Below are 21,693 nucleotides of genomic sequence, written 5' to 3' on the forward strand. Positions count from 1 at the left end.
AAACGAGGAGCTTACGTGACACGTTCCGCCTGCCTTCGGATTCTCCCACACAAACTTGAATTGCAGTGCCTTCTTCTAAGCCACTTGTCCAGGTAAAAAGGGAAGTAGAGCACCGGGCTACAGCTCTTAGTCTGTTGGCTGCCAAAACCACAATCGCAGCTCTTCGGAACACATAAACCAGGGCTTTGGCTCTTCTTTGTCGTAGTCTGCCTGCATCTTGATTGTTTTCCTCCTCAGCAGGCAGATCATCAAGTAGAATCCTAATCTTCTGGCTGAGTAATAGATTCCTGTTGACCTGATCCTGAAGAAGGTTTTTTTGGGAAGACATAGCACACAGTTGGCCATAGAGATGACACAGGGCACCTGACAACAGTGAACAGGCTGCCAGGAGAGGTGAACACTCCTTCTCAGCATTTGTTAGTTCATTTCTCAGGGAAGCATTTTCATGGGCAAGTTTCTGCTGATCTTCTTCAAGGGCACGTATGTTTTCCGTAGTTTTCTTTGCTTCCTGTTCCAGTAATATGAGCTAAAAGATCCAAACAAACAAAACCAGAAAAAATGTGTTAACTTGACAATTTCTACCTAGACAGAAGCTAAAAGAAAATCATCTTCTCACATTCAAATAAGACATTAAAGTCAGAAAAATTGTTAGTAGTGATGATGAAAGTGTCTATTCTGGTAAACAGTTGGAGAATCAGATATGTGAAACCAAATCAGAAGGGCGAAGAAAATTTCCACAATCTTCAACTACAAACGGACTCCTGACAACGATCACTGGTACTGTGACAGACCAGAGGAGGTCCAACAGCACCTGGTTGCCCACAATAGAGATTCACGAGGTGACCAAACAATGGGCAATTACATGCTCCAATTTCAGAAAGAACATTGCTCTGCATAGCAGAAAGAAAGTAAGTGTAAGCAAGAAGAAAACTTAAGGAAGACTCCGGAACATAAAGCTCCAGAAATAGATTTTTCTGTGTGCTAAGACTTCCAGTTCCCAAATCTGTGTCAAATACAGCATTCTTTGGGTGAAGTAAGTTGCAGTAAGCCTCAAATAACAAGGCATATCTATTTCCTCTTTTCACAACATTTTTAATTGAAACAGGTTTCAAGAATACAACTGTAAAGAGAGTGAAAAGTGATTGGAGAATAACGGGGGTCATTTTAGATTGCTTTAAATGCACTTTCACTTTGTGATTACAAAATATCAGCATGACACTTTCCAGACACATCATACAGAACTGCGGTGAGTTGTCCAGAAAGCCCATAGAGCACAGGTGACAACACAGCCCAAAATGCCAGAATGGCTGCTACGTACATAAGAACAGCATTAGGAAGCAAGAAACAGTAAGACACCAGCCCTACAAACACTGCCTACAATATTCACTCCCTTCCCTTTACTCCTCTGCTGCAAAAGGGAAATAGAAATGTACATCACATCTGCATAATCCAGATTTTAGATGACACCTCCTTAGTAATTTTCACTGGCTGCTTGGTGTATTTATTAAATGAGGGGCAGATTTAAAACTGTTCAGTGTAACCACACTCTGTCCCTCACTCTGGCCAGAGGAGTGGTCACAATTCCAGAAGAGCAGAAATGGCTGAAAGGACTTTTCCCTTCTATGCATATGGAACTAACTATCCGGGCAGACAAGTCTTGGGACTCGACTGCAGGATTGGCCTCATTGACGGAACCAGAACACAAACTGAAACCGTGAAGAGTGGCATATATGAGTCTCTGAAGCCAGTTGGCTTTTTAAAGGAAGTCCTAAAACCGCAGGCATTTCTAGGCAGAAAGGCCATGTAAGATTACTCACATTAAAATCGCTCAGAAAAGTACAGATTCTCTCTCAAAGAAACGTGGGTATGATTTATAAAAATAGGTATTTCCTATGGTGTTTTGCGTTACAAATGTCATCATGCAAAAGTTACGATTAGACACCCCCCCCCCCCACTGGCATTCTTTAAAATAGTACCTCCAAATCATAAACACAGAATTTCAAGATGGTATTCCTGGCGTAAGCGTATTTTGCTTGGAGCGATGGGGAAATAAAAACTTGCTCTATGGCTGTAAATTATTACATTCCTTGAATTGCTTCATCAGTAAGGTTATTTTTTCTTACTTCAGTGTAATAATTATTCATTACTATTTATAATATAACAGAGGATATAATAATTATAATAATATCTTAATTATCGGACTAATATCAGATAGTGCTGCTCGAATGTCCTGCACAGAAAGTGGAGCTTAGAGACTTCCTACAGACGTCAATCATCAAACTGAGCTGCAGACAAGCCATAATTAATGGTACTCAATTATTAACGTGCAAATTCGTTTGGAAAGAAGACAAATATCAGCTGTTTTAAAAAAGACTGCAACGTGGACAAATGTCACTGACTTGAAAAGAGGTAGCTGGTGCCTAAGGGCACGTACCTTATCTTGAGCACTGCTGAAGTCCAAGACCAGGGCATCAATAGCGTCATACAGGATTGCACAAAGCTGTGCCTGAGATAAACTCTCAATGGCTCCTTCGGGCTGCCTTGGAAGCGCACACCTTTCTACCAAACGCTGGCATAAGCTACGGAGGATGCACATCTCCCCCTTCAAGGAAAAAGAAAAATTAATTGTATGAACTAAATGAACCAGAATTCTACCTGAGCAATGTTAGAAGCAAAAGTGATCCACCACATGTGTAGTCATGGAAGCAGCACGCAGCTGAAAACAAGGCCCACAAAGCTCATTCTCAAACCTTTATAAAGTTCCTCAATTCCTTGTTAGTATTTGCACTCATACATATTGAAGCCAGAAAGAAAGAAGAGGTTTTACAACAATTGTCTAATTAGACATAGTCTATAAATAAAGTATAGAAATAAAGGCCAGTCGTGCAGGGATGACAAACATGACCTGACACAGATAAAACCCTCCATGCCATCAGTAGATGCAATTCATTCATCCATCTTAACACTCCCACGGATGTTCAATCCATACCCACTCTCAACATCTGCACATAGAAAATTGTCTACAAATTAATCAAAGTAAATGAATGAGACATGGCCTGTGGGATTTAACTGATGAAGGAAAGAGAACACACTGATATTTTCACATCATTTTAGCTATCATGGCTATAGTGAAGGCCAGCCTTGGGGAAGAAGAATAAACACTGTCCAAACTAAGTAAACAAGATCCCGTTCAGGCACTCCTGCTTCTCTAAAAATACAAAAAAGTCTTCACGAAAAATACAAAGGCATCCAAGGAATAAGTATCTAATCTCCTAGGGGGCTACTAATAAAACTCTCCAGAAAAAACTGGAACACTCAAGACCAAGGAAAACTCCTATCACATCAGTAGCTGGCAAAGGCTAAGTCTTTTGTAGAACAGCTTGGCATTGTGTTTTGTAGCCATGAATAACAATAATTGGTGTCTGTAGTTAGGGCAGACAGTGGCTTTTATCTCTTTGTACACCTTTTGTGCCTGATCAAATGACTTCTTCAAGTTAACTAAGTCTAGGTCTTTTAACACATGAATGTTTGCCTGGGAGAAGCTGTTATTCTCCCAGAAGTCAAAGGGGATTTTGATTTTATGTTTCCTCGCTTTGTTAATTCCCAATGGGCCTGAGCAGTGCATACCATTAAGACAATGCAGGAAATAACTCCATCGACTGAACAATGTGAAGCCCTTCTGATGCAGGTCTCTGCTCCTGCTCCCTGATATTTCCAATGCCTGCCAGCAGCAGGGAACAGACCACACATCCCTTCCACACTCAGAGCTCCAAGAGAGAGAAGGGGAGACATTTCCATGTCATTCCCAAAAAACCTTTACACTGTTAAGCATAGAAACATTGCAAATGCTGCCACACAGTGACAGAAGAGAAGATTTTCTGGAGGGGGAGGAGGAAGGAACCCTCTGCTTTGCCACTTAAAACAAGCACATATCAAGCCTTTTTTTACAACCAAATGCTTGCACTAAAGCCAAAAAGTTATGTGCAATAGAAATAAAGAAGTCTACAAGGAGCTAAACAAATCTTGACAAAAAAATTTGGGTAGAAAGACACAAGAAATTGTCATCCATATCTACAAAATACCTTTTTCATTAGGGATGCAAACACAATTTACTCCTATTCACACTTTTAAAATAAGTCCTTCTCACAAATAACTCCTCAGTTAAATATGTGCCCTATCACTTAAAATACATTCTCCAGTGAGGTTCTCCAAGATATCAGCTGTATTTACTCATCTTTGAAAAAAAAAGGGAATAGAAGTAAAATCCCAGAGGCAGGGTTTTTCCACAGCTCAGCACAGCAAATGCAGATTATTTTCACAGTATATTTCAAAAAGCTTAAACAGAAAGTGCCCCAGGCCTTTTGTCTTACCATTGAACCTTCCTCCAGTAACACCCTGGAGCTGTCTCTGGCAAGGTCTTGTCTCCCAGAGAGGTCCAAGATGTTCTTCTTTTCCTCAGGCACTTCCTTCACTTGCTTGCTTGATGGGAAATGCTCTCTTGGGAATCTGGAAAGTTTCCACATTCAAACATTTTTATCAAAATTCCTTCTGTCAAGTATACTGTATACTTTTAAAAGATAGCCAATGGCTACGGCACATGTCACAATAGCACATTGTGTGGCTTCTGAAGTTGTTTGCCTTTTTTCTTTAAATCAAGAAACATACATTTCCTCTAAGAAAGACTTTTCATGAAGTGGTTCTGTTCTTCTCAGTTACCAAGCCTTGGCGTAATTTCCAGTCAAGAATTCAATTGATTCATTGCATATGGCCTCTAAATTACATCTAAGAAATAGGACACATGGACCAGCTCCTACACAAAGTAGCCAACTTATCAAAAGCAGGCACAGACAAGGTCATCAAACTCAACGAAAATGACATTCCCCAAGGTTACTGATCCTTGTATGTTGCAAAGAAGGAAAAGGGCACAGGAAGCAGATGAGGCAGTACCCCACAGAATTCCCTCAAGGAAACTCAGGATACTCGTGTCCATCTCAGAAAAAGCTTGATCTTCACCACCTGTCCTGGTTGTGCTCTGGACACTTGGGTGTCTGGACTAAGAAAACTCAGGATAAGCTGCTTCTGTTCCCTCAAACAAAGCCACCAATGCTTCAACTGTGTTAACTTCCATGGAAAGGTCTGCATTCCACAAAATCCCAGAAGATAATTGGACTTCAAAACCTCAACTGGCAGAAGCTGCCAGGAGTAATTTCCTCAATCAACAGATGATTGCAAGAAGTGAAAAGCAGTGTTTGTATGTGAGACAAAACCTATTCTCAGATCTCATTAAGAGACAGAACGGATGCTTTAAGTAGGCATAAATTCTTTTCTTATCCAAAACTAGTCTCTCAGAGACTTAGCTGGAAGATTCCTTCTTGTGGATTTTCACAAGTTTTAACTGACAGTACTGTTCTAAAAATGAAAAATGAGATCTTCTGGTCAAACTTGTAAGGTTCTAATGGTCTGGAAAATTCCTAAACAGATGTTTTAGCTACCATTAAAAATGCTGCTATCCTTTTATCTCTCCTATCATCCCTTGTCTCTCAGAACACAGCTACACTGACAGCACCCTGACTCATTACAGAAAGCCATCCTGTGACAGCCACATTGACAAGAGAGAAGAAATTTTTCTAGACTGAAAACTGCTTTATCAACAAGCATTAGTCAAAAAGACATAGAACTTGAGGATGCTGAATTTGGCTGGTCCAACCTGAAACAGAAAGATGAACCTTGGAATATTAAACCTTGGAAGAAGGGAAAAAACAATGCAGGAACAAACACTGGAAGAACATTAGTCCAAGAAAACTTTTAAGAATGAAGGGAAGAGAAAGAGCCTAATTGTAGTAGGAATTTTTCCCTATTTTCTGGGAAAAACAAATATGGAAACTTGCCAGAAAGAGGGGGAAAAATATGCACACATAAAAAACGCTCATATGGTGCAGAGTAGGTTGTTACAGAAAACTCTGGATCCAACAATCATTGTTCCAAACAAAGTTGTTTAGAACACAAAGTAACTTTCTTAAAACAAAACAACAAAACCCTAATAAAATGTCAAATCAATGGTACAGGCCTTCTCCAGTTCAAGGAAAATCAAATCATTGGTATTAATTCAGTGTTGCCTGTGTTGGTGCCATGGAACTCATGCTGAAAGTAAAAATCACCAGGCAGTCCGAGGAGACTACAGTTCAACTAACTGATGTTATTTGATTGCCACAGAAAATCTTGAAACACGCTAATTAAGTTTCCCAGCTGGGAAGACCGAATTCTTCCTGAGGCATCGCCTTAGATCACTGCCATAATGTATTTCAAACATTTTCACCACTTTTTAGCATGAAAATTCTTTCCTCCATAATCATGAATCTGGAATAACTCTTGCAGGCCACAAACTTCCTTCCTTGGAGGAAAACCAGTTTCTCGGGTTCTCCACTACTCCTTGTGTGCATAAGTCAACATAAATACCTATGTTTACAGACCCATAGAATCCTAGACTGAAAGAGAGGCCAAGTCTGTCTTTTCTAGCCTGTTCTACTACCTCGAGTCTCCTCTCATGCCCCCACTGTGCATCACCTCCTTTTAGTGTTCTTAAACCTCCTCTTCCCCCAAATTTCCCCAGTGACTATCCTTTATTTCACCTATTTCTCAGTTCTCTGTCTTCCAACACCGTTCTCCTTTGTGACTTTTTCTCACCCCAGTATAGAATTGATTCAGCCAAGGAAGAAGACTCAGTACTGTGCATCCTACATCCACCCAAGTCCCAAAACTCCTGTTGCCACAGACACAGCAGATTGGGCTGGACAGGAAAGGTATCCCATGTTATTTCATCTGCTCTCTAACACCGGACCCCTTTTTCTGATTTTTTTTACCAATTAAAGATATCTACAATCATTGAAAAGGGGAAAACAAAGATTATCCACTGTAAATGATTGGCAAGTTCCTGACAGGAGCCTTAGAGATTCATCTAGCTGACTGAAGTGGAGAACATGGTTTTCACAATAATACAAGCGGCTATAGAAAACCCATCTCTTCTAAACCTCTCAGGTATGTTTTCCTACACTCCTCCCAAACATCACAAGAGACCGGACCCCACCATAATTAGTTTCAATGTTTTAGCTTTGGCAAATAACATGTAACAGATCACTTACTATTTCTACCTATGCACAATACCCATGGTTACTGCTATGGACCTGTTGTTGGATGGTCAGGTTCTGAACTCTTGCCTTGCTTTGGCAAATTGCATTCCATTGTTTTCTTTTCTGCTGCATGAAATTACAGGGAATGGAAACTAGGAGTGGTACTCCAGCTGTCTACTGCCATTTGACAATGGCTTTCAAGGGAAACTTACACATCCTTTTCTCTCTCCTGTGCACTCTCTGACTCTCTGAAATCTCTCCTGATATCTTTGGGCACTGAAAGAGCTTCTGCTGGGCTGCCTTTCTCGGCCTTCAAAGCATCTTCAAGTTCTTGAATTCGTAGCTACCAAGTGGTAAGAAAGCAATGAAAGCAAATTAGGAAAAGCTATCAAGGTCTTCAGTGATGTTGTCTGCTCTGTTCTGCTTTACAGCTAAGAACATTCCATAATTTCTCCATGGAAGGACACATAGAGAAAGCATAGAACACCTGCAAAAATGCAGTAATGCATACAGTTCTAAGCAGAGATCAAGAGCTCTGCTGACCAAAGGCAGCTGTTGTTCTCCTTTGGTGGTGTCTGCATCTTCCCGTTTTCAGTTATTAATACTACAGAAATCTTCCAGGGGAATTCTAATTTTGAAGTGGACTCATGAAAGTGTGGAATTAACAATAAAGGCTCCACTTCCGCTCAGAACAAAGCACACATGGAGCTTGTTCATGCAGTTAACCAAGGAAGAAAACCTTGCCAGTTATTCATCCCCCAAAGAGAAATCCGTAACTTGAAGGAGCGTTCCCCTTCCAGTTCATTTGTAGGCTGCAAAAGTAGGGAGGAAATTAAGACTATTAAATAATTTCTACCTCTTTAACCATTACTTCAACAATTTCAGTGCCCATACATCCAGAAGGGCATAAGAATAAGAAAATAACTGACTCATTTTGCCCGTTCACTCCAGCTATTGGAAAACATTTCTTTTCCCCTCACAGTGTAAATGCTACTGGGAATTCTCAATCTTATGAATGTGACTTTTTTTTTCACCCATTGTAGTAACTTTAAAGTTGCCTGAAAAGAAGATACTCTTCTATTCTCTCCTTTGACATATTAAAATTCTGACACTCATTGCAAAAGTCTATTCAGAGTTTTCACTGAAGCAAGGAAGTGATCTTAATGTTTTTGGAAGATTGGGCCTTTACAACTCCAACAGTTTTGCTGTAAACTTCTAGAAAATATTAAATAAAATGTTTACCTGCATCATCTCTGCAGTGTGTTTGCATTCCAATTGTGCTGCTCTCGCTGCTGCAGCCTCTTCTTCCAGTTCTCTGTTTCTCTCTGTAGCCGCCTAGAAGTACATTTGGAAAGTATTGAAATCCAGAGGGACGTAACAAGACACAAAGATGACTCTCCTCTCCTCATTCAGTATATTGGGACTCCACACATCAGACTGTCATATGTGAAGTACTTTCACTTTGGAACTCATACCAAGAAATAACTCTAAAAACATAAAAGAACTTTTTCTATGTAGTTAAAGAAATGGATGTAGCATTATCTTCTTGAAGCACCTTTAATAACAAAAACTGCAGCTGGACTCTGAAAGCAAAAAGGCCAAGTTAAAAAAATTGATCTATTCCCTTCTACTTTGCTTTTTCACTAAGGTTGTCACCTGAGGCAACACAACCACAGCCTCTGGGTTCCAAAACACAATGGGGTATCAACACAGCATGTACAATTTCAGGGACGAGATAGAGAATTCCTCAAAAATACCTCGGCTTTGGCACCCGATTTCCGGTTAAGGTGCCAAGAACAGATTGCTTTCCAGCTCTAAACTAATCACAGTTTCCCTACCACAAACATCTCTGAGCTCTGTAACGTTTTAAAGCATGAATTGGGTTATGGTTTGGTTGGTTTGTTTGTGATTTTTTCTGGTTTGGTTGGTTGGTTTTGGTTTTTTGTTTTGTTTAGATTTTCACTGCTGGGTTCCTTCACCTGTAACTATTCTGTTACGTTTTTTGTCTACCAATTATCAGGAAGTTCTCTTTTAGTAAATATTCTGAATATATTGCTTAGTTACTACATCTCATTTTAGCATAAACCTGTACATGCATACACAGTTTAACCAAAATGGGATTAAACTGCTACGTCTTTCTTATCCATTCCTACAAAACTGAGGAAAGCAGAAAAAAGACTATGCTAAGCATGTCCTTGGAAACTTGGAGTGCCTCCAAAGAGTTCAGGAATTGGTCTATAGTATTAATTAACTTTTTCTTTCTTTAATTTCTCCAGGTTGAAAAAATTCCTTTCAAGTTTCAACAAACACAAAGACAATCACCACATACACATGTCCAGAGAAAGGCTTGGACACAGGATTTCATTTGGAAAAATACTTTCAGCAAAAGCAGGAACTCCAGAACTGCTCTAATGGAAATTCCCATGTGATTTTAACTGTACTGTTTTCTATCCAAAAAATCTTTTCACTTTGACTGATGACTAAATTGAAAACAAAAAGGCACCCCAAAGTGACTCTGGGCTTCAAGCGACATCACCGAGATCAAGAAAAAGTAGTTAATATTAGAAGTCGTTTAATACACAAACATTGAAGATTGTATAAATACAAGTGAAGTCACTGAATTTGGAAAAGGAAAACTAAGCAGGAAGTGTGGGAGACTGCATTTTGACTAGAGGCACTCAAGTGAGACAAACATTAACAGACATTCTAATAATTTTACATTTTGCATCATCTCACACACCCGCTGAAGAAAAGACTTTGGAAACAGACCTCCACAAAAGGCCCACCAAAGAAAAAGTCCAAAACAGCACAGAGCTTACCAAACCTACTGCACAGTAAGGTCTGTCAAAAGGCTTAACCTTTGCCTCATCCCACAAGTTTTATTGCTGAACACACTTCAGAAGAAAAATCCAAAAATCCTGCACGAATACTGCCCCTACATTTCCACATTGGCAGCAGTATTTTCACAGGACAGAAAACTTTTCCCAGCTGCTTTTCAAACCTCAGTCTCACTCAAACTCACAGGATAAGCAGCATCCACCTGTGAAACTCCCTCTTATGTGAAAGAGATGATGGATGTTTTGTTAATCTGGCACGTGGCATTCCAAGCCTGGCTAGCAGATTCCATCCCTCAAGAAATGAAATTGGTCAGGGTGTCAGTGCTTGCTGAGACTGCCAGCAATGGTCACAAGGCCTGACTTGAAGCTCTCTCATGAGCTGCTGCTCTCGGTGAGCTCTGGACTTGGGGTCCAAGGGCTGGCCCCTCAGCCTGTCACTGGAGCTGCAGAGTTCCTCCTGCACAGCCCTCAATTTCTACCACAGTGTATCATTCCCATGCTAAAAAACCCCCAGTGCTTCTTTAATAAGGCGGTAAAGTTACTTTTTCGAGGTTTAGCAGTAGAGAGCTCAGCAGGGGAACGGAGCCTGAATCAGAACAGGTTGTTAAAGTCTAATACATTAGCACATGTCATTGGAACTGTTTACCCAAGCTCAGACACTGTCTTTGCTCACCACCAGGTAACGTGTCTCGGCTCCAAAATCCCTGTGAATGTGACCTGCTGTGGTAACACTAAAATCAGCCATTTCCCTACAGGAAATCTTTCCCTAAAATGTACATTCCACCAACTTCCTCTCTTTCCCAGCTCGATGGAAACAGTTAAGTGTGTTTGTGGAAATGATCCATAGGGCTAGAAGTTCTATTTTGGTGTGGATTTAATTGCTAGAACTTCAAATAAAATCAGACGTTTTAGAAACAGCCTCACAGACTAAATAATCTTAATTTCTGCTCCTTTGAAAAGGATTTTCTTTTGTCTAGAAACTGAATTACTTTTAAAAAATGAATGATGAAGTTTGCAATACAAGGAAATAACTGAGCTGCTCCTCAACTCAATTTCTGCACTCAGAATTTGAATCAACCTACAAGTTGGGATAATTACTAACATTATTGAACACAGCAGCTTTGTGGAGTCACTGCTACAAAATTCCCATAGTCCATATCCCTGCAGACTAAGCTGAAGAGAATCCTCCAGCTCTGTCTGTACAGCAAGCCAGGGAACAGGTTTTTTCCCATCAGTGTGCAAAACAAAATTCTGACCATTTTCACAGAAATAGAAAACAACTTTCATTCTCTCCACACTGGAAAGATATCAAAAAATTTGTCCCTTCAGGTTTGTCTTCCACATACAGACAAAAGTGAGCTGGGAAAAGCAAAGTAAATAACACATAGTGTGCTGTAAAATACTTAAACCATTCAAGACTCGGACATGTTTTCTACTGGGAATGTAATTACCATTAGCAGACTAACATTGTCATGAGTGCATCGAGCTTGTCCAACAAGTCGGCAGGACTCGCAGGATTTCTGAACTTTGCAGATGTGGTGTGGCCGTGTAAGGCCACCCCAGCAGCCACCTGCACATGCCTGCTCACGGCAAACACGGCTCTTATGCTAACAAGAAAGCAAACCTTGTGTGTAAACAGCACAATTTCACAAGTATTCTGAGGAAAACCGGAGTGCCTCTGAGAAGGAACATTATGCTCTGCCAAACCACAGGGTGATGCTGTTGCGCGTACTATGGAAATGTAACTCCTTTTCTCCTGCTGACGACGGCGTCCGAAGCACCCCCAAGAGAGCCCACTACGAGCATGTATTCCTCAGAACTATTCTGCAGTATTTTGGAGATTTTTTTCCCAAACCAAAAAGAGCCCAAATCCCCACACACTTTGCACCAAAAAAGTTCCTGCCACCATCTCATGCGACTTTCTAAGCTTTTAACACAACATACCTGAAGAGCCTTTTCTGCTTCACTTTTTTCTTTGGTAAGGAATACAATTTTATTCTTCAGAACTGTGTGGATATCTTCCTTCTCCTGTGCACATTTTTTGTCTTCTTCCCAACTCTGTTGAGTCCTGTGAGATGATTGCTCAGCCTCTGCCACTGTCTGCTGCTTTTCAGTGAATGCTGTTAAGAGAAAAAGAGATTTAAAAAGAGAAGAAGCACTGCAAGTCACATTTAGAAAAAAAGGTGTAACGCTCATCAGTTCTTTGGTGTCTTGGGACATCGTGTGGCACACTGGAACACTAACACTTCCAAGTACTGGAGAGCACCACCTTCACTGCAAAGAAAGAGTGCCATTTTTGTGTTCCTACAGCATCTTTGACACAAGGACTGAGGGATGCTTTGGAGAATTTTCCAAATTGCAACTGTTCTCCTCTTGGAAAAGAATCCCAAGTTGAGTTAACCTGTTCAAGGGAGGCCTCTGTAGTCTGCATTCCTTCAATTTGAGTGCAGTCTAAGTGACAGTAAGGACAGACACCTGGCCCATAAAAGAGACTGTGGGAAAACCAAAGGCAGGCAGGCAGGGAATAAGGAAGAGAAGGATATAAGGAAGGGAGGGAATGAAGGGGAGGGAGGGGAGGGAAGGGAGGAAGGGAGGGAGGGAGGAAGGGAAGGAGGGAGGAGGGAGGGAAGGAAAGGAAGGGAGGAAAGGGAGGAAAGGGAGGAAAGGGAGGAAAGGGAGGAAAGGGAGGAAAGGGAGGAAAGGGAGGAAAGGGAGGAAAGGGAGGAAAGGGAGGAAGGGAGGGAGGGAGGGAGGGAGGGAGGGAGGGAGGGAGGGAGGGAGGGAGGAAGGAAGGAAGGAAGGAAGGAAGGAAGGAAGGAAGGAAGGAAGGAAGGAAGGAAGGAAGGAAGGAAGGAAGGAAGGAAGGAAGGAAGGAAGGAAGGAAGGAAGGAAGGAAGGAAGGAAGGAAGGAAGGAAGGAAGGAAGGAAGGAAGGAAGGAAGGAAGGAAGGAAGGAAGGAAGGAAGGAAGGAAGGAAGGAAGGAAGGAAGGAAGGAAGGAAGGAAGGAAGGAAGGAAGGAAGGAAGGAAGGAAGGAAGGAAGGAAGGAAGGAAGGAAGGAAGGAAGGAAGGAAGGAAGGAAGGAAGGAAGGAAGGAAGGAAGGAAGGAAGAGAAAACACAGACACATGCATTCAAAAAACCCTCCCTTGCCTTGCTAAACCTTTCCTGCCCCCTTTCTCTTCTCCAGTCCCATCACTACAACTCAGCTGAGTCCCTTCAGGGAGTTGACAGGCAGCCCAGCACACTGGGCTTGCTGTGCTGTGCTTCCTCCAGCAGCAGCAGTCCCTTTTGGGCCCTGCCCCTTGGTGCCAGCATGGGCACTCACTGCTCAGGCAGCTTCTATCTCCTGCTCTTTCCTTTTTCCTCTTGCCATTGCCACCCTTTGGACAGGCTCTGTGCACACTCTTCTGGGCACTTTGTTGCACAGTGGTCAGCAGGTTTTGATCTTGTGGAGCTGGCCAGGACCATCTGTGGGCACACCCGACATTTCTCCTCCTGCACAGCCTGCCCTGCCGACCCACACTCTTTCCACACACCTGCCAGCTGGGCCTGCTGCAGCAGCAAATGAGTTTTGCAAATCAGAAAGTAAATCACCAAAGGAGATTGAAAGTAGTTTAAACTACACACTTACTACTCCCTTCTATATTGGCAAGCAAGCCTGCAGTAAAGGAAGCATGCACAGAAAGAAATCTCAGTTTCGGAAAGCAAAACTAGTAGGGAAAAAGGTCGGTAGCTACAAACTTTCCTTTCCACATACTACTGTCACAACACACATTACCTATCGAAAAAGAAAAACTAAAGATGATGAGAGGAAAGCAGACATGAGCAATGAAAAGGTAGAAGCATTTGAAAAGATGGAAAAAAAGCAGGATGATGAGAACTCCTAGGAAAAAAGTTGTTGGAAATTGTGTGAAAAATTGCACAGGACTCGACGTGTAGTAGTAGTACTAGTAGTAGTAGTAATATTTTTTTCCCTGAAATGAAAAAGGAAGAACTGCTGGACATAGTGAGAAGCAGAATGTAGAGACAGACACCTTGATTACAAGTTTGTACACAGACAGCACTGACAGAAGAACAGAAGGTAAGGAGCAAGACAGAAAAAGAGTTGACAGGTTTGGCAGGTTCTATTTAGTTCACACGAAGCAGCAAGAGTTTTGTAAGCTCTTACGGGTTAACAAGTACAGATGGGTAAGACATGGGAGATCCAAGACAAACAGCAGGAACTGGAAAACTTGAAGTTCCTGCTTGTTTTCCTGACTTGGGGCTGACAGCCTCTGATTCATCTTTGCTTTCTTGAAACTTACCTTGCAGTTCCACAAGTTCCCTTTGTGTGACACACAGCTCCTCTTCTGCAGTGCGCATTTGCATCTGAGCCTCTTTGCTGCCAGGTGACAATTCCTGCTCCAGAGTGGGCCAAATTGCTTCCCATCTTTTAACTTCCAAACAGAATTTAATTATCTCTTTTTCATAGTAGGACATCTAGAAAATAAATTTGTTGCAGAAAACTCTCAACAATGCTCCTTTGAAATAGTGTAATATGTTACAGAAATACACCTACAGAACATTTTCAAAAGATATTTTGCATTGCATTCACAGCTGCCATCTTATTCCCTTTGCATTTGAAACAGTCTTGCAACTGCACATTCATGTACATTTAAAATATTTTCAGGGGGTTTTAATCCAGTCTAATCTGATTCCTAGATTAATTTAATTTACCTTAAACATACCCTCTGTTCTTCCAAAACTACATGACCTTAAGAAAAGAGAAGTTATAAAACTGTCATCTTCTGGGATCTCAGAGGGAAAACTTAAAAAAATAATCACGTTGGGATAGTGGACTATTGTTGGAGGAGACCTGGGGTTTATAGAGTGGCAAAAATACTATAAGAGATGGATAGACGAGGACGCTGAAGTCCAGGAACCCGGCACCCTGAATATGGAAGCTCTGCGAGAGATTTATAAGGATTCTAACAAGTTCACACCCTATATTGATGTTTCCCCAGTTTGAATGTTATACACCCCAATATGTCTACCCCAGTCATTTTCCCTTAGTCATCCCTATCCAGGTTTCTTCTTCCCACAAACCCCTAGGGCATTTTCCCACCAGCCCACTCCTGATTGGTCTCAGTTTGGTGCAGTTTCCTTACATGGTTATGTTTAAACCCTGTTCTCCCATTGGTTCCTTCTTTCCTCCTCCCCTTAATTTGCATGTCACCCAGTGAGGTGCGTCGCTCCTCCCTGTCTCCTCCCATTACTCTGTCCAAGTTCTAGAAAGTCCCATGCTACCCTTTATTAGCCGGTGCACACCAGTAAACTTGCTTCTCCTCGTGGACTCTAGGCTTGTGTGGACTCCTTCTGTTGGGGGTGGTCGCCGGGCTGAGAGCGGGAGGAGCCGCCCTAAGCTTCCAAGGAATCTGATCCTAGGGAGCACTTTGAGCTATTTTCCTAACCTGGCTCCTGGAAGTGGGAATCCTTCCACTGCATCAGTGGACTTTAACAATCCACTGATAGACTATCAGACACCTGGTAACTCACTGCATACCATGATGAACTTTCATCCAATAATGTCCAGTTGTCAAACAGAATGACATTAAGCAAACAAATGAAGAATGGAAAATGCTTTGAAAAAGGATCTCGTCCAGACTAAGAAAGATAGTGTAGCATCTGCTGTCAAAAACTGGGTCCAGCAAATCAAAATCAAACTCTTTCAACACAAGAAGGGGGAAAGCAAACACCCGTTTCTTCCCAGAATCTACAAAGGAGTAACATACTTATTAATGAGAACTGCGAAATAATTCAGCCCCATTACAAATGTTTTCCCTGAGGGTGTTGTAGCAAACCAGGATTGGAACGAAGCAGTAGTAAAAAAATATGTCAGAAATCATTTCTTTGGTTTGAATACCAGCTTTTGCACTAGCACATAGAAGAAAAGGGGAGCACCGAGTAGAGCACCAGCTGGAATCAGTTTCAGCTCTGTTGCTCCTTGGCACACTTTGCACACTTGCTAATGCCAGACTGGCAGCTGATATCCTGGTTTAAACTGTGTTGCTGCAGTCTTATTCCTGTCAGAGATAACAGCTCTGCTCTCAGCAGCTTGTTAGGGCGCAGATGCTGTGGGTGCTCCTTCATCTGTTCAGGGTGAAATCCAGCCAAAAAACTAAGTTTACTGTTCCATATGCATTCCTTATTGGGGTGTGTAACCAAAAGAAGAGATTTCTGCTTCTCCCACAATGACCCACTTTTCCCTGCTTCCATAGCCCCATGAACTGTGGGGAGATTCTGTAAAAAGGATCCCTGGAATTATTTGGATTAAAACACTTCAACCAACCAACCAAGTATGTTCTCTTCCATTGAGAACTTGAAAGCTGAGGGCTCACAAGATTCTCCTGCACCGTTCTGCTCTTGTGAAATGCTCGAGTTACTCACACACCCCCTTCAATACTAGCAGTTACAGTGGAGGTGCTTACAATTCCCATGGACAGGTAGGAGAGGTCTGGACAGTGCTAATTCCTTGTTATTCCCCAGCTAGTGACTGTGCTTTGGATTCAGCCCTTGAGAGTACTTTTTCAAGGAATTTATTACACTTATTTCAAGAGGAAAAGAAAGCAAACAATGTCCTTACTTGTTGATTGTCTCGAGAAGTTAGTTCCAAATTTTCTTTTTCAGCCTGATGGAGTCTCCTGAGATCATCAGCAGCGTCCATGTCGGATGGATTTCTATTCTGCGCCTCACTCAAGCTGGAAAATAGGAATGTTTATAAAAACCCAACAAACATGAGTAGTCCTTTCAACTTACAATGTTTCTTTACTTCAGTTCCCCAATTGTGGGCTCAAGGTTCTAAATATTCACTTAAATAAAATTATGCCCTGCAGTTGTCATCATACTCTTGCTCTTTGAAAAAAGGGGCTCACAGAAGTGTTTATTGTGCAAGATATGAGAGATGGAGCAGGAGGAACTTGACTTGGATACACACTGTGGGTTAACAAAGTTGGTTGAAGCATAACAGGCTCTTTATTAGTTTCCATTATCTTTATAATTGATAAGCTTTTAGGATGCTTGGAAAACATCCTTCCAATGATGTGATTTAAAATGACCAGCAAAGTTTCTGTTTGGCTCTGCAGCAAGGATCATTTTTTAACATGGACTGTCATCTCAAAACCGTCTCTTGTCATGAGACAAACACACAAACACAGAACAAACCTCACTTTTACATACATCAGGGATATGTGCATTTAAAGTACAAAGAAGCAACTGATCATAAACACAATAAAAATTAAAGGTCTAGTCCCCTAAACTGCCTGTTATCTTAATTTCCTTCACTATTTCAACTTAAAGAAGATCTGTTGGGCACTTAGCAGAATCAGCCCTTGAGCTTCTATATCTAAAGTATCATCCTGTATTATAAAAATATGTATTTATGGAACTAGTTTCATAATTCTAAGAGCAACTCTTATAATTTCAAACTGGACAACTTTTAAGTTCTTTCAGGAACTGAAAATCAGGGATCCCATTGTCTGATTGGTGTCAGCTTCCACATTATTTTAAGTATGTAAGACTACAAAAATGAGTAGCTCCACACAAAACTGCAAGAGCCCAGGGGCACTAATAGGAAATATACTGCAAAGAGAGACAGGATTAAACGAAATACAAAACTGGCATCATATCCTAGAGAGCTGTAAATACTGAAATGGCTTACCTTTGTCTGCAGAAGTTTAAATATTAATTACAGAAATTATAGTAAACTGCAATTGAATTAATCGGATTTTTTCCAAATGAAAAATGACCACTTTACCCCTAGATTTGTGCACAGGCATCATTAATACTGTCCACAACTGGAACTTTGTCTGATGATTTATGTTTTGTCACAGAAGCTGAGCAGCAAAAAGACACCAATGCCCCCTGAATGTGGGGAACAGGAACTTTGAGTCTTGCCTTTCAAGACATTACTACTAAAGGATGGAATTTCAGGTGTTTAGCTGCAGCCTAGAAATATTTAATAATGGAATAAATACTAAATCTATTTTCATTTATAAAAAAGATGGACTTCCTCTCTGAGATCAGAGTAACTCTATGTCATCAGGAATTGTCCCATAGGATGCCAAGGATACAAAACATTTAATAACCGTGGGAGATAAGGATCATTAAAACCAGCATGTACCACAAGAACACCAGAAGCACATTATTGCCTTTCAGTATTTACTTCGAGAGCCACACCCAGACCAACGTGACCCAAAGAGCAAAAGGTCAATGCTAACGTAAGTAAAATGACAATGTTTATTGCAACTCCAAGCTACTGCAATATGAAGATGTGGAAATAAGAGGAATCTGAAAAGCCAGAGCATCTGTAAATGAAAACTGTAAAGCTTCTTTGTGGGCATCATATAGCAGGTTCAAGAGACTTTATTTTCACTGGCGGGGGAAAACAGAGAGGCAAGAAAGACAACCCATCTTACTCAGAGATGATGCAAGAGCATCACTTTCAGCTAAAGACAACTGCAAGCCACACAGCATCAAGATCAGCAAAGTTCTGGTGAGGGGAAAACAAAAACTGGGGAAGACTTGGGCCAACAAACAAGGGTTGTGGAAAGGGCAACCATTTAGTTTGTGGGCAACAGGGAGATCTTCTTGCTTCTTTAAACCTGATGACATTTGATATTTCTTGCCTGGAGAGCACATGAAACAAAAGCAAGGGAACAGCCACTTTTTGTAAAGTAAATAAATTCCACCTCTAAAGCTTTAAGTAAACGGCATTGGCTTTTGTGGCAATCAGCTTTAAAGAAAGCTGTTCTTTTCAACTCTCCTATTGACTACTCAGCTAAAAAAGCCAAAAAAAACCCAATCAAAAATCCAAAAAGAAACAAACAAACAAAAAAAACCACCAAAAAGCAAACCAAACCAAAACAAACTAAAAAAGCTCAATCAAAATACCTACACATAAAAATTACTCAGAGGAAAATATAACTATGCAATTAACTGTTCTGCTTAACTGGTCCAGATAGAGAGGGAAAGAAAGATAAAATCAAAAAGAAAAGAAGATGATTGTTAACCACACATAATTTTTCTTGACAAGGATCAAAGATTACTCCTTTCTAAATCATAAAAATACTATAATCTCTAGCAGAGACATACTCTAGGTTATTTGGCAACCTACAAAAATCGTAATAATGAACAGGAGGGAAAAAAATGAAAGACTTTATCAGAAATCTGCTTTTTCACCTCAAGAATTGAATGCATTTAGCCTACTCAGCAAACAACAGCTGCAGTGAAGAAAAAACTTAGACTCATAATCCAAATCTCCTCTGTCACATCCATATCATTCTGAAGTTTTAAAACTTCTTTAAATTAGTCTGAAGTCACACAGAGGGAAAACAAAACAAAACAAACAAACAAAACCCCAACGCACATACAGATCCATTCCACAAGCGTCATTTTTCACTTCAGAAAAAGTAGCCCAGTGCCATGGAGTGGCTTGTAGGAGCCCCATAAGTAAAGGAAGCAGTAGGAAAAGTTTTTGGCTGAGGACTTCATACATTTGATGGGTGTTGCCCGAAAACTTCTGTGCCATATTCTCCTCACAAACTTCTGAATGCATTTATCAAACAAGCAAGGCCATTGATTTAGACTGGGTATGAGGAAGAAATTCTTCCCTGTGTGGGTAGTGAGGCACTGGAACAGATTGCCCAGAAAAGCTGTGGAAATGTCCAGGGCCAGGTTCAATGGGGCTTGGAGCAACCTGGGCTAGTGGAAGGAGTGCCTGCCCAGGGCAGAGTGGTTGGAACAAGCTGATCGTTGAAGGTCCCACCCAAATCATCCTATGACAGAGAGCACCCAAGAATAAATCTAACAGCAATCATAGGACACACAAACTTAAATCGTGTAAAGCCTGGTGTGACTAACACATCTGTAGTGAAACCCACAGAAACTCACCAGTTGCTGCGCTGCAGCGGCCAAGCACGGTCCTGATGCTGCCCCGCTGCTTCTATCATGTGCCAGTATGGCCGGATGGCCGGCATTTGCTGCAACACTGGAATTCTTCTGCTCACAAGAGTGAGCGGGGAATATGGGATGGGCACGAGCCCAGTGGGTTGTTGCAGTCTTGTCTCCTCCTTCAAAGTCTTCACCAAAGCGATAAGTGGCACCAGGCTGGAGGCAGGCATGGCTGATTCTATCCATGGATGCTGCCCAGAGGAAAAAGACAAAAAAGCAATGAACCATGACTTTCCAAACTCCCAGATTCAAACAGGGCTTTCTGGTTCCCAGAAAGATGCAGAAACAGGACTGAGGGGACCATGTGCACTTCCATCTCCATGCTCAGGACCTGCCAACACAGGCCCACTAGTTCATTTATTCAGCTGTCTTCAGCTTGCTCAAGTTTTTGCCCTGCTGCTGCTCTAGGAATGCTGCTTTTTGTCCCCCAGGTTTCTTCCTTTCAGGAAACCCCAAATACTCTCATAGGTTCCTTCATTTTTAAAGACATGTGCTGTGCCAATTTTCACAAAGAGAGCATTTTCTACCTTTCCATCCCCTGCCCCTGTTGTGCTGCCTGGCCCCTTCCTTCCCAGCAGGGACAGCCCAGGGGCTACAAGCATGCTGAAACACTGACACAGGTTGCCCAGAGAGCTGGTAGGTGCCCCAGCCCTGGAAATGTCCAGCATCAGGTCTGACAGGGCTCTGAGCAACTGGATCTATTTGAGGATGTCCCTGCTCCTTGCAGGGTACTTGAACTAGATGACCTTTACAGGTCCCTTCCAACCCAAACCCGTCTAGGATTCCTCACAGTTCTCATTTGAAAAGCACTAAGATTGGAGATTATTATGAGGGGAGCCCATCTGATGCCTTGGAGTTCGGTGGATGAGGGACCCATCTCTCAGGCAGCTGCTTTACCTGCAGCCACTCTGCACTTACCTGCAGCAGCTCCTGGGCAGACCAGCGCCTGTCCTGGTCTGTCTCCAGGCAGCAGGTCAGAAAGTCACGCAGCCAAGCCGAGACTTCCTTGGGCTTCTTCAGCTTGGGTGTCCCTCCTGTGCTTATCATGTGTTGAGCCTAGAGAAAAAGGAACCACGAGATTCCACCTGTTTCTTTCATATCCAGAGCTGCTCTCCCAGACCCCACTGTTTAAGCTCCAGTCTCCAGTGGCAGTTTCTTCCCTGGAAAAGTCTTGGAGATGACCTTCCTAGACCAACAAAAAAGTCAAACCCTCATTCAGCCACAGCTTTCCCAATATCCAAAGGATCCTGCCTTGACAGCTGATACCTTCGGCTGATGCAGTCAGTAGGAACTACATCAGCAAAAGCACCTTTTGCTTCTTTGAGGATGGACTAGCTTGACAGGCTATTTTCAAGAGGCAGTTTGGTCCAAAGACACCATTTCCAAGGATTAGACAATAAAACATATCTCTGCACTGCTGCCTGGTGTCCCTGAAGCTACCATAAAACAAAAATCGTGATTATTTTGTCCTGTTCTTGATAAAACAATAACTGGAAATGAAAAAAGAAATCCATCAGTTATTCCTTGGCTAAAGAACAACAACATGTTTGGAACCTCACGTGCAACACAGACACGTTAAGCTGTCTGCACAAAGGTAGTGTGATGAAAATGCCTGTTTGGGCAGACAGGAGCCACCTGCAACTATGTCTCTCAGCAGCCTCAAAACTCAGGATCACCTTCACTTATGCAGGAAAAGAAAAAATTCCAATGGTCTAACCAGAAAAAGCAGTAATTCCATCTTTG

At 41.8% G+C, this 21,693-nt stretch overlaps 1 protein-coding gene across 1 annotated transcript in view; it reads right to left on the reverse strand.

Moving 5' to 3' along the window:
* Positions 1 to 499: 499 nt before the first annotated feature.
* LOC139685053 (serine/threonine-protein kinase PAK 3-like) overlaps positions 500 to 21,693 on the reverse strand; it is a 30,359-nt gene continuing 9,165 nt past the window's right edge. The window contains exons 7-15 of the mRNA XM_071581570.1: positions 20,869 to 21,006; positions 19,891 to 20,141; positions 16,586 to 16,700; positions 14,268 to 14,442; positions 11,909 to 12,084; positions 8,370 to 8,462; positions 4,371 to 4,506; positions 2,435 to 2,602; positions 500 to 526 (exon numbers count right to left, since the gene is read on the reverse strand). Of these exons, the coding sequence (XP_071437671.1) occupies positions 4,456 to 4,506; positions 8,370 to 8,462; positions 11,909 to 12,084; positions 14,268 to 14,442; positions 16,586 to 16,700; positions 19,891 to 20,141; positions 20,869 to 21,006 (999 nt within the window). The 3' untranslated portion in view covers positions 500 to 526; positions 2,435 to 2,602; positions 4,371 to 4,455. The remainder of the gene's footprint in view (positions 527 to 2,434; positions 2,603 to 4,370; positions 4,507 to 8,369; positions 8,463 to 11,908; positions 12,085 to 14,267; positions 14,443 to 16,585; positions 16,701 to 19,890; positions 20,142 to 20,868; positions 21,007 to 21,693) is intronic.

Source organism: Pithys albifrons, chromosome Z, assembly GCF_047495875.1.
Source record: "Pithys albifrons albifrons isolate INPA30051 chromosome Z, PitAlb_v1, whole genome shotgun sequence".
NCBI lineage: Eukaryota > Metazoa > Chordata > Aves > Passeriformes > Thamnophilidae > Pithys > Pithys albifrons.